Source organism: Phalaenopsis equestris, unplaced genomic scaffold (genome assembly GCF_001263595.1).
Source record: "Phalaenopsis equestris unplaced genomic scaffold, ASM126359v1 Scaffold200280, whole genome shotgun sequence".
NCBI lineage: Eukaryota > Viridiplantae > Streptophyta > Magnoliopsida > Asparagales > Orchidaceae > Phalaenopsis > Phalaenopsis equestris.
This window is the reverse complement of record NW_018220112.1, coordinates 149501-162332: the sequence shown is the minus strand read 5'-3', so window position 1 is coordinate 162332 and position 12832 is coordinate 149501. Positions and strand designations below refer to the sequence as shown.

Sequence of the window (12832 nt, the reverse complement as noted above, 5' to 3'; positions counted from 1 at the left end):
TCCTGCTGCGCTGTGGCGTGCCGGTGTCGTTTCGTACTATTCTTTTGTGATTTTGCTATTCATATTTCTCTATGAACTGTTTTTTCGTCTGCCTCCGATCTGGTTGTTACTGCCGAAAAATCCTATTTCTGACCATTTATTCTGAAAGATCGTGTTATAATTAGGGTTTTTTTCTTTATTTCCCCTAGATCAGGTGTTAGGTTCTCAAAATTTATTTATTTATTTTAATTTTTGGAAATTAAGAGCTGGGGCTTGATTCCATTCAATATAAAACCTGAGTTACATGTGTAATAAAAGAATGGAATAAAGAATGATAACAATTTGTAAAGAGCTCCTAACGTAGACTCAAAATAAACTCCCTGAATGAGTTAAAAAAATATGAAAAATATAAAGGTGAGGATTCTGGCCAGATTTGCTTAGCGCATTAATATCTCGAAAAGAGCAGAAGATCAATAAATACATAAGCTCAGCTCACGATTACTGAACTAAACATCAAGGGGGAAGCAAAAAGTATTGGTGATCATAAGTAGCAGAGAGTCCAGCCCCTTGATGCTATAGCAACCATCCAGTGGTAATTGGAGGCCCATCATTATCCAATAAAGCATCTACCAGCGATGAAAGGAGAGGAAGAAGCTCTAGAGAACATCCAATATCAAAAGATTCTACGCACAAGCAAATTAGTGGAGACAGAACCCTAGAATTGTCTACAAACATGCATAAAGATATAGATCTCCATATTAGAAGACAAAACTGCTTGTTTTCCATTACATTTTTTTCCGATTGATAACTTTTTATTTCACAACTTGATGGACTTTGTGTTTTTCCGATTGATAACTTTTTATTTCACAACTTGACGCATGCCATGTTATATAATATAGGTGACGCATGCCATGTTATTGCCAAATCTTCTATCATATATTTTGCAACAACTTTGGTATATCATAAAACAAATACTAAGATAGTATTAACTTTTAATTGAATCAAAGCTTTACCAAATCACTTATATAATAAAACCACAAAGAAGTTTGGGTCTGAGCAGAAATGTGGAGGCCCAAAGCAGACAAGTGGTAAGAATTTGGAACATGTATTGACAATCAAAAGCAAATGGTTCTTGGTTTAAATATGTTCATTTTAGAAACCACCGATTATGTGGACATCAGTATTTTGAGCATGGAGAACATTAATAGTTTTTAAATCATTCATCATGCCGAGATAGACATAAGAAGAATATCTTATGGCATAGTGTTGATGCCAAATTTGTTAGCCCACTTTAGTCATGTGGTTGTAAAAGGCATTTATAACGTTCTTAAATCAAGGATTAGAGCTACCATTCCAAAAAAATCCAGCCCTCGAAAAATGAGAGGAATCACATAATTATGTTTATGTTATTTGTGATAGGGATCGTAAAGACGACCCAACTATAGTTTTACTTGTCACGCCTAGTGGAGATTTAGTGGAAAGAGATATAGTGGAGGACCAATTGATTCCATATGGGATTTATTATGAATCCTTTGATCCCAAAATAAGTTTATGCAACAATCATTTCCAACGGGGTAAAAGGCTTTGTTCTAAATTTGGTGGCAATTTCCATGAGTCTTTTCTCCAAGAAGGTTATGTGCACAAGAGAGAATCTACCCGTCATATAGATCATTTAGGAGTGTCATCAACAGCTAGCAAAAACTAAAGAGTTTAAAGGCCTTCAGATAAGAGGCATCAATAAAGATGAGTTATAAACAAAGAAAGCCACAAACCTTAGTAATTTTGGTGTGGTTATGTTAAGTCTAGCTATATTTGTTAAAAGAAGCATGGATGCATTGAGTGTGAAAGTATTTTGTAAGAGGCTACCAAAAACAAGATCATTTTCATGAAGCAAATGCAAGAAGCGATGAATGCGAGAAGAACCCCAGCGTAGTCACCTTTAGCAATTAATATTAAAGGAGGTTGTATAAAGAATCTAGCATAATATGAAATAAGTATGAAGATAGGGGATATTCCTGTTTCTGACCATCTGAGGAGTTGAAGAGGCCTTCAAAGAACCATTTATGCATATAGAGAATATCTTAAACATAAGCTTCAAGCCCATCTATGAAAAGATGCAAAAAGCTTTTTTTGGCTCACTCTGTATAGCAGTAATTTTTGGTTGATAGTGTCAAAATGCCTTTCTAATATCTTGCTTAGAACAAAAATAATCTCCTTCCCTATTCTGTTGGAATTCATGGAAAATTTCATTTTCAACAATGACATTGTGTGGATTTTTTGCACTACAAGAATCCAGCTTGATTGGATGAATAATAAAAGTCAATCAATTTTAAATGTCTGCCAAGTATCTTATTAACAATAATTTTGTAAATAGTATTACAGGAGATTTTGGTCTGAAAATAGAGATTGTGCTGGAATCATTGTTTTTGAGAATTAAAGCAATTCTCATGGCCTTCCCATTTTGTCGAAACTTTTATATGTAAGAAGCTGTGAACTGTAGAGTAGACTTGGTTACCTATGATCTCCCAAGTGTTGCATAGAATTCAAAAGGGAAGCCATCCCACCTATTAGTCGGTTTTTTTTTGTCCACGCTTTTTATTTCTTCATTTGCCATAAGCACAAGAAGTTCAAGTAATAGAGATTGTGGATGGTAGTCAATTGGAGTATTATTTTTGGACGATTTTTGTGTTAATTTAATCATAAACTCGTACAAACAATATGCTAGGCCTCAAACCTAATATCTCTTGGTTAGAAGCCTAGTTTCCAATCAACAGTATAATGGTGGGCTGCATGGTAGGGTACTATTAGGAGAGCTACTACTGTTAAATAGTTTTTTTAAGTGGTGTATGACAACAGCAGCACTGTCCAGAATGAAGAGAAAATATTATTCGAAAAAAAATTTTCTGTAATGATGTTGTAGTTCTTCCTATATTTGATTTTTCCATGCAAAAAATGGAGCTTATCCCCGTTATGGGAAAGCCATTTAGCTTTAGCATTATGTGATTGGACGGACAGGAATATACAAACCGACAAGTTTGCCACAATTTGCTTTAGATTTTGGAATCAAGTGAAGGCTTTTGAGGCTGAATGTCAAGTTATTGAAGAATATGAAGTTGTTCTTCCAATTCAGAAATTTAACAAGATAAATGATTTGTAAAGAAGTGACGCTGCACTTTTAAGTGGTTTTTAAGGAATTCTAATTTTTGATAGAATATTGATAGTATCCTCTCAGAATGAAGGTAGAAGCATTCTCCAAAATATCATAATTTCTTAAAGAGGAATTCGTGTTTTAGAAGAAACTGTATTAGTAGCATAAATTATCAAGAGTGATCTGAACACCTTAGAAATTAATTAATATAGTATGGCTGTATGATAAAGGAATAAATCTAGCTAGGCTTCGTAAAAAAATAATCTATCAAGCTTTATTTTGATTGGATTATCAGTCCTTTTGCTGAAATAAGAATATAAAAGTGGCACAAAGGAGAAATATTTTGTACTAGTGTCAAATAACGTAGAATTGATCTTCTAAAATTTGCTATTTGGATTGAGGTTGCCGCTAGATTTTTTAGAATGAAATTTGTAGAAATTAAAGTCACCTAAAATGACATATGGATTATTTATGCAGTTGAAATCTACTTAAGTGCGAACCAGAGTGGGTCTTTTAGCATGTGATTTGGCAGCATAGGTCGCAAATAGATGAAATGTTGTAGATTGGCCGCAATGACTTACCCCATGAATCATTCAATTTTAAATGATAGATGGAATAAAAGAGATTATGAGTTATTCCATTTTTCTGAAATCCTACTGCTAGGAAGGGTTAAAGATGTTGACATAATCTTTATTTTCAAAAAGTTGGTGCGAGTTGATGAACTGTGGTTTATTGAGTTGGGATGTGCTAATTTTAGATTCTAGAACACATAGGATCTTGGTTGAAGAAGTGGGTGCTCGTTATAGTTAAGGAGCCTATCAAGCCTATCAACCCGCCATCTCAAGATGTTTTATTGGGTAGAATATTGGATTTTGGAGTTATTGGATGGAATTTTTTTATTTTTTATTTTTTGCTTGCTTTTGGCTTGGCGCCTTGGAATTGGAAGAATAGAAGGAAAAGTGGGTTTATTAGATTTTGTTGTGGCTTAAGAAGACATACTTGAGAGTGGGTTAGGTTTTGTGACGAATTGTGAACTATTGTGACTGCCTCAAGGAGAGGTTAGGAATAACTTTTTTTCTTATATTTGTTTTGGGGACGTGATTTGCTTATGGGATTTAAATCTTGGAATGAGGGTTGAAGTAGGGTTGTTGTGGCGAGGTTTTCGGCGTCAACTTCTACCATGAGTGGATGTGGGAGGCGGGCGATTTGATGGGCGTGTTGATCATTTGATGAGAAGAGTGAATGAAGTATTCACAGAAGGAGTTGGCTTCCATTGATAGTGGACATGTAACATCCAATTCTTACCAAAGATGTGTATATTGATTTTGTCCAATAATGGTGAGTTTTTTGCCACATGGACACAAACCTTGGCAAAAAATGGAGGCAAGTTTTGCTGGCTATGAGGGCATTTACGGTAAGAGGAAGACCAATTTTAATGGCCATCTTAGGGATTCTAGTGGGGTTCCAACAGCATAGAGGAAATTCACGATTCTTGAACCATAGGAGAGTATGAGTGAATTGGGTGACCATTTTCCTGTGATGAGCAGTTTGTCACAGAAAAAAAAAAAAGACCCATCCATATCATTTCATAGTCTCCAGCGCTGAAAATTTAAATAAGAATAATCCATCTTAGAGAGAGAGAGAGAGAGAGAGAGAGAGAGAGGGACCTTTTAATGGTAAAGCTTTCTTAACTTTGCCTAGGAGTGCTTCTTAATAAAACCTTTCCTCGGCGAGTAACAATGTAGCGAAGCTACCAATGTTTTGGTTCTTAAAGTGGGCCTTATCATTTAAAAAAGGGATTGTTTCATCGATGTTTGGCACAAAGTTGAATGGGAAATTTTTGAAAGTAGGGTTTTGAGATGTGACAAGTTCTTTTTAATCCATGGTTATAGGATTTTTAGGAGGCATTGAGGGAGATCCTGGAAGTTTTGAAGCTGAGACTCGAGCAGTGCAACTGGGAAGGTAGGGATGTTGAGATGAGAAACATTTAAAGTATTTGGAGCCATTGTGCTGGAGGTTTGTAGTTAGGGCATCCTGCTAGTTAAAAACAGAAACTCTAGCAGAGCAACTAGGAAGGGAGGGAAGTCGAGGTGAGAAGCATTGAAAGCATTTGGAGCCATTATGCTAGAGGGTTGTAGTTAGGGGATCCTGCTAATTAAGAAACAGAGGTTCTTGCAGAGCAACTAGGAGGGGAGGGAAGTTGAGGTGAGAAGCATTTGAAGTACTTAGAGCCATTGTGCTAGAAGGGTTGTATTTGAAGCAGGATGATACCATACTGGCAAAATAATGATCTAAAGAACTTTCAAAGATCCTAAAAGATGAAGCTTCTGGGGTGAAGCAACTTGGTTTTTCGTAGAAGAACTGTCCGTGGAGGGGAGAGGAGGAGATTTCCTGGAAGAAAACCTTCAACCTCTTTCCATGGCCAAAGGAGTAGAAGAGATCAAAAGAGACTAGAGCCTAGAACACAAAAGGGGCTCAAAGTGAGAAGGCAGTGAAGAGAAGTGGTGGGATTTTAAGGCATGCAAGAATTGGAGACTTACCTTGGGCGGGAATGGGGGCAATGTTCAACTAATTGAGCTCTTCTATTTGTATAGTTGTTTGTCATGCAATTGCTTGCTGATGTTGCCACCGTAAAAAAAAGTATCCGAACTTTTTATTGAGGAAAGTAGTAGCACGGCACAGAAATTATTCATTCCATTGTCTGCTTAGTTTCTGCTCTGAAACTCTTGGTGTTTCTCACTATTTTTTGTGTGGTGAATATGATACTTACTACTCTTTTCTTTAATGGAATTCAATCTGTGATGTATAGGTTGAGAGGATGTCAACTCCAGCGAGGAAGAGATTGATGAGGGACTTCAAACGATTGCAGCAGGACCCCCCTGCAGGCATTAGTGGCGCTCCTCAGGATAACAATATCATGCTGTGGAATGCTGTCATTTTTGGGTAGGAATTATTGTAACTGTCATTAGTTTGTTGGTTTGCAAAAATAAACAATGACTTACAGCTGCTTTTATGCGTACTTGCAGCCCTGATGACACTCCTTGGGATGGAGGTAAAGTCATTTATGCTTTTAAGTTGTGATTCTGATAGAAGTGATCAAGCCTGAGGCTCATCTTGTTATACTTTCTGTTCATATGTTTTTTATTTTTTACTTCTATTACCATGCTTGTGTTTCATTTGTTTCATCTGTTTTGTCCATTAAATGTTTGCCACCTTCATGAATGCATGATTTTCCTAGCCTCTAGCTCTTATAATTACCTAATTCAACCATTACTTGATATGTTTCACTGAACTACTACTCTCTTTGTTGTTGGTTGTTTTCTGTGTTTTCAAGGTTGATTTTGCTATCCGTATAGCAGTGATATGAATTCAGTACTTGTAGAAGGCATGTAATATAAATGGTAATTTGATATGTTGAAAAATTTGTACAGAAAATAGAAGGCACTATTAGAGATTAAGGCGGTACAAAGTAATATAAGTTTATGATCATCATATCAAGCACACACAGCAAAGGAACACAATGAGTTAGAAAGATCGAAGTATGATATGTTTTCGATGTAGTCAGTTCAGACGGCATGGTTTATGTTGTTTTTTCCCCCTAAAACAGGTTTGTTCTGATGGTTTTTTGAGATTTTGTTGTTTAAGATAAAGTACTGCATGTCATGCCATGCTAGAGGAACGAACTGTTTAATTTGGACAACATTTTTTTAGGGTTCCATGCTACATATTTATCCTTTTTAGGTCCACTGTACCGCCTTTCTATGTGGAAGCTACACTTCTTTTGGAATTCCATGTTCTATCAACATATTTTATTGTTACATCCTGTACTACAAAGCCCTTGTTTATCATGGTTTTTTTTGTGTTTAATCACCCGTATGAAAGATCTTATATGAGTAGCTGTGGAAGTGGGGTTGTCTGTCACGTGGACCTAATATTGTTTTTTTTCCTTGTTTAATAAACAAACTTGGCCCCCTCTGCTTCAAATCACTTAAATTGGAACACATTAGATCTATTTTCATTATTTGTTATGCAGCTAGATGCAAGTCAAACATCCAAAAGTAACTTCACTATCAAACTAACCTGATGGTTGCGTTCTAATGGCTTCTCTGGTCGCATTATAAAGGAATCTCATCACTTTTCTTTGATGCCATGAAATCAAAAAATACCTTTTGTTGGGGGCCATTTTATAACTAGGTTGGATGCCAAAGTGATATATATATATATATATATATATATAGATGGATAGATATATAAGCTTGCTTGAACAGTTCGCATGGACTCCTCATTTAATCATATTATTTGACAACTTTTTTTTGATGTTTTTTTGGGAATTCCTTTTTTGCTACCTATGTTCTGTTTAGCTGTTCTCTAATTTCATATTAAAAATGTGTTTTCATAACTGTTAATTGCCAGGTACGTTTAAGCTCACACTGCAGTTTACTGAGGATTATCCAAACAAGCCACCAACGGTTCGATTTGTTTCTCGAATGTTCCATCCAAATAGTAAGTTTTACTTTGCAAAACTTAAAGTTAATCTCTATATGGACATCTTTTTTCAATTTGCATGCACATCACTATATAAAACAGCCTTCTGAATGTAGGACGTCCAAGACTTGTAAGTCTCAGTACTATTAAATATTCGTAAATATTTGGAGTTTTGTTGCTATTGTTATACTTGGAATTGCTCAGAAAAGAAGGTGGAAGATCAGTTAGTTTCCTGAGGAGTTCAAATAAAGTTGATTATGTGTTTGTTGTCAATTTGAAGTTGGATGTTACAGATATTTGATTGATGAATGACACTGTGGGGAAATATTGGGCTCTGAAAAACAAATCTGGAATAATTAATTTGCTGAATTTGGTATCTTGTTTTCACTTTTGAAGTGTTAAGATGCCGTTTGCCATATGAATGAAGCTACAATGGTAGTTTGTGTTGAGAAGGTAATGGTAGGGGAGTTGAATTGTTTTCCACTAGCAATGATGATGTGAAGCTATGAAAATTGGGAGAGGGTCAAATTGCTGAAGCATCATAACAGTTGGGATGTTGGGGCTTTTTGAAAATTAATTCCCTAGCATATCTGAACTATTAAATGCTTAACCAAATGATGTTTGTGGCCATTTCTTTGTAAATCTCAGGTATTCTTGATTTGAGAACTTTGATTTCTAGCCTAGAAAGTTTGATCGTGCCAACAGGTGAGAGGTGAGATGTAGGTGCTAATTTTTCTTTAATTACGATAGAGTTAGTGTAAAGAAAACCAAATGAGCATTTATGGTGTCATATAAACATATCTAACATTAAATTCAAGGTTCATATTATATGACATTAAGAATTTAGATGCAAAACTTTATGAAATAGACTAGATATATTGGATGATTTCATGCCCTATTTATAAGATAAAAACAATATGAAAATTCTTTTCAACATAAACAAGCCATAACAAGTATAGTGAATAATGAAATACATGATACCCAAGGATTAAAGTTGCGCACTTGAGTATTGAGACATTTGTGAAAATGAAGGTAACAATATGAAGCGAAAGAAGTATAATACAAAGATGAACTGATCAAAGTAAGATAGGAAGTAAATGAAAGAAATATAATACATCAAAGCAAAGTATGATATCAAATAAGTTTAGCATAATAAATTTCTCTGTATCACTCCTAACATAGCGTTGGCACTAGGGATCGCCGGCGGAGGTTGTAGCCAAAGGAAAGATTGACAAATGCACGAGTGAGGAGTTTCATGCATGAGAGGTGATCTTCGTGCGTGAGAGGTCAGCTTTAATTGATGGGGCTGGTTATAAGTTATAACATTAATTAAAATAAAAAAAAAAACCCTAAATTAAGAGTGCATGCCTTCCCCAAATGTGAGGTATCTGCCTTACTTAAATCACATGAGGCATGCACCTCAAAATGATTTTGGCTTGTGGCAAGCCTCTGATTGTGCAATTTTAAAAAATTATCACGCCATATTAAAAATTAGTTCTTATGTGCACCCTACAAACTATATATTAAAAAATGGGCAGGATAAATGTGCAAAAAAAACAAAAGAAAAAGAAAAAAAGGAACGGGCAATAAGAATATGAAGAAGAGTTAATAAAATTGTTGATTTGTTATTTTTTTTGGAACAATAAAAATTGTCAAAATAACTAGGGTACATATTTGTATGGAAAGATTTTAAGAAGTAACATGAAATTTGTTGAATCTTGATTTGTCCGTGGACTTGGAGTTAGGGACGAAGAAAACAACAAGCTGAAGAGGGATTTTTTGTTTTTACTATGAGGGAGTTATGTTACACCATTCAAGGATTAATTATTTATCATATTTCTTACATCTCTCCTATTTTCGTAATTGGGTTTTTCTCATATAATATAAATAAGTGATCATTGTGTATAAATCTTTAGAGATTTCTGGCTTATTTTCTTTTATCTTTTTTTGACTTTGGTTTACAATTAATATTATATCTAGAATGTTATCCTCTGATGGTGCCACATATCGTCTTCTGTGTCTCCCACGTTCGACGGGTCACATCCTTGTTAGCCTGTTCGACTCTTGGGGTAGTTCGTCTCTATATTAGTTCAACCTTAAAGTAGTTGGTTCCTCTGGTAGGGTGGATCCAATATTATAATGGACCGAGCCACATTATTGGATGGACTTCATAAGTTTGACAGATGAAGTATTTGTCTGATGGTCTGTACTCTGTAGCTCGTACTTGACAATTCATTGATCCTAGCTTGGTAAATTGAGCTGAGAAATATGATCTTTCTTTTTGTATTATCCAGATCTTAGTGTAGAGTTCAATATGACTCTATTTTGACTGTACATATTTAGTTCATGATTCTCTTAGTTCTTGTGAAACAAAGTTGCAAAAAGAATAAGAGAATAGTGAAAACACCAGTTTGTCAACATGTTGAGTATACATAAATAGATACTATTTAATGATATTTATATTGAAAATTTACCTCTTCATTCCTTATAAATAAGATGATAAGGTGCTAACCTATTTACTATTTTACTTGTTGCTTTTGTTTCTGTCTCTGTTTCTATTTTTCATGTTTCATTTCTTCAAATTATTCTGATGAATAACATTTCATAAGAATACATTGACATTCTCACCTTCAAACTCCCAAATTCTCACCTTCAAATTCTCTGAGAGTTTGTTAGTAAGCGGAAGCATAGTGCTGGCTCAAAAAGGAAGAATAGAGTTTTGAAGTGATCGAAGGAGCACTTGGCTCTTGCATTGGAGCATTATTCCTTTGAGGATGTGAATTTTTTGCTTGGGTGTTCGGCCTTGGTATGGTAGGGGCCTGCTGAGAAGTCATCTGGGCCCTTGCTAGCGTTGATTGACGTTACCGAATCAAGCAGCTTGCCAAATAATCTCACAACTCTAGCATGAATGTGGATTAGATGGTACAAAAAGTATCTATTAATATTATACAGAAGCTGGAATTCATTATCTCTCCTTTTATTTTTCTTTCTATTTTCAGTATTTTTTTTTATTTGGAGAACTTATGGATAATTCCCCTCGTATGGAGATTATGAGCAAACTGAACTTGAATGTGGCGTTGGATCCCTTTGAGGGAATGAATAATTTAGCTTAGAAGGAAGCTAATCATCAATCGGAGTTTCTCCTTTGAATGTAGAGGAGCATGTGGCGGATGCTACGAATGGGAATTTGGAAGATTGTAAGGTCAGCCCTTACGTTGCCTATGCGGGTGCTAGAGGATCCACCCTTAAGCGTTTTCAAAGCTTCTTTCGTTGCTGAGTCGTCTGAGCATGGACAATAATTGAGCGAGTTGAGATGTGAACTTGTCGATTTGAAGAAAACTCAAGGAGACCTAAAGAATGAATTAGCTAAGTTATGTGATACGTGACTTGTACTTTAGGGGCATGCCAAATCTTCCCACTTGGCCTAGTTTTTAATGGAGAGTTTGTGCTAAAGAGACTCTTTTGGTTAGATGATCTTTGCAGAGCTTGCTTCTGATTCTTGTGTCGAGTTTTTCCTTGTATCCATGTGGTGTGCTGGTGTATTGATGTGTATTGCACGACTCGCTTTTGTCGAGTTTTATAATGAAAAGAATTTTCTTGAATAATTACTTGATTTTGTTATGGTGCCTCGATTTAAATGAAGATTTGATAATTGTTATTAAATGCATAATTTTTAATTGTCTTTATTTTACCATTTTACCTATATAATAATTACAGTCTTCTTCTATAAAAGAGATGTCGCGTAATATTTTTTTTTTGAGTGTTTTCGTGTTCTTTTCTAGGATCTCTTTTGAAGACAAGTTTCTTCCTTTGCTCTAGCTACAAGGTGTTCGGGGAGGTTAAACTACCAGAGAACTTCAAGTTGTTTTCCAAAGGCGGGTTCCTTGCGCAATGCAAGTTTTTGTTCGATTCTTCTATTCATCTGTGAGTGACATAGAAGGAGAAGCCCAACTCGATGCATGATAAAGAATTGTTATTTTATCGAGATCAGTTCAGGAGTGGTTGCGACTTCCTTTTCTCTCTGACAGGAGTTGATTGGCTGCACTATACCTAACGAAGTCATGCCGAACTCATTCGTTGGGATTATCACAGGGATCCACTTTAAGAGGGGGACAAAGGCACCGTGGTTGATTGGCCTATTTCGAGCGCTATTCACCATCAAGGCTTAAAAATTTTGGTTTTTTCAGTTCTTTTGGACTAAGGTCGAGTTGTTTATCTCTTTCAAGAAGGGTTGGACAATCGAAACTCGGCTTGGGCTATATGGTCCAGAGAAGAGCATGGTCCAGCTGTCCTTCATGGAGCATGCCTGCTGCCACATAATAAAGGTGGTGGCTCTTGATGTGAGATTGTTCCTGGAGTGCATCTTCTTGGGGAAGATGCTAGCTCATAAGGGTTATTCCTGTCCATTATTTCTCAATTAATCTTGTATGCTTAGTGTGTTTATTTTAGCTTTTTTCTATTTTTCTTTTAGCCCATTTTTTTGCCTAGGTCGAGGAGGATGATGAGACTTTTTTCACCTTTGGTGGAAGAATTAATTGTTGAACTCGTTGAGGTAAGTTGGCACTAAATCCTACCTGTTTCCTTTAAATTGTATTTACCAACAATTATTTTATTTTGTATATTTTTATTCTTAGGCCTTCCACCAAATTGACAAGATTGATTGATAGGTGATACTAATTCTTTTAGTTTTTGTCCTTTTTTGAGGTAATTCTCTTGAAGGAGAGAACCAACGAAATTATAGTTATATTGAGAATATAGCTTCCTGTAGGTCTTGAATGGAGGTGGATTGATTTAACTTCTTATGCGAAAGCGGCTCTATTGGAAACCACATAAGAGAGAAGGCCTTTCGTGTTTGTCGATTAGTCTACAAGGACTAAGACCGCCCCCTACAACACTCTAGAAATTACCCTAATTGACGCCAAGTTTCCTGTGATTGGTGAAGCAATCCTTTTGTGGCTGAGGGAGATGATCAAGCGGAGGCAAAGACATCCACATATGGGACAAAGGGGGAGGTGATGCGGAAGCGACTTCAAGAGTTCGCTCGCAAGCAAAAGGCTAAGGTGATGTTTGAAGCTTTAGTTGTGGAAGGCGAGCCTATTCTTAAAAAAAATAAAGGTGAGCTATTCCTTGAAGAAGGCTTTGACCCAAATTTGTTGAGGAAGAAAAAATATTGGGAAACTTTGAGCTTGGACAAAGGGGGAGGTGTTGAAGAGGCGACTT

General features: G+C 35.8%; 1 protein-coding gene across 3 annotated transcripts in view; it reads left to right on the top strand.

Moving 5' to 3' along the window:
- LOC110035846 (ubiquitin-conjugating enzyme E2 2) overlaps window positions 1–12832 on the top strand; it is a 41839-nt gene that overhangs the window by 204 nt on the left and 28803 nt on the right. Inside the window, exons 1-4 of one of the 3 annotated variants that reach the window (XM_020740158.1) lie at window positions 7–23; window positions 5937–6070; window positions 6154–6179; window positions 7541–7630. In XM_020740158.1, coding sequence (XP_020595817.1) covers window positions 5946–6070; window positions 6154–6179; window positions 7541–7630 — 241 coding nt within the window. In that variant the 5' untranslated portion in view covers window positions 7–23; window positions 5937–5945. Of the gene's footprint in view, window positions 1–6; window positions 34–5936; window positions 6071–6153; window positions 6180–7540; window positions 7631–12832 lie in introns of those variants that run through there. The other 2 variants (XM_020740160.1, XM_020740159.1) reach the window with 2 other exon arrangements.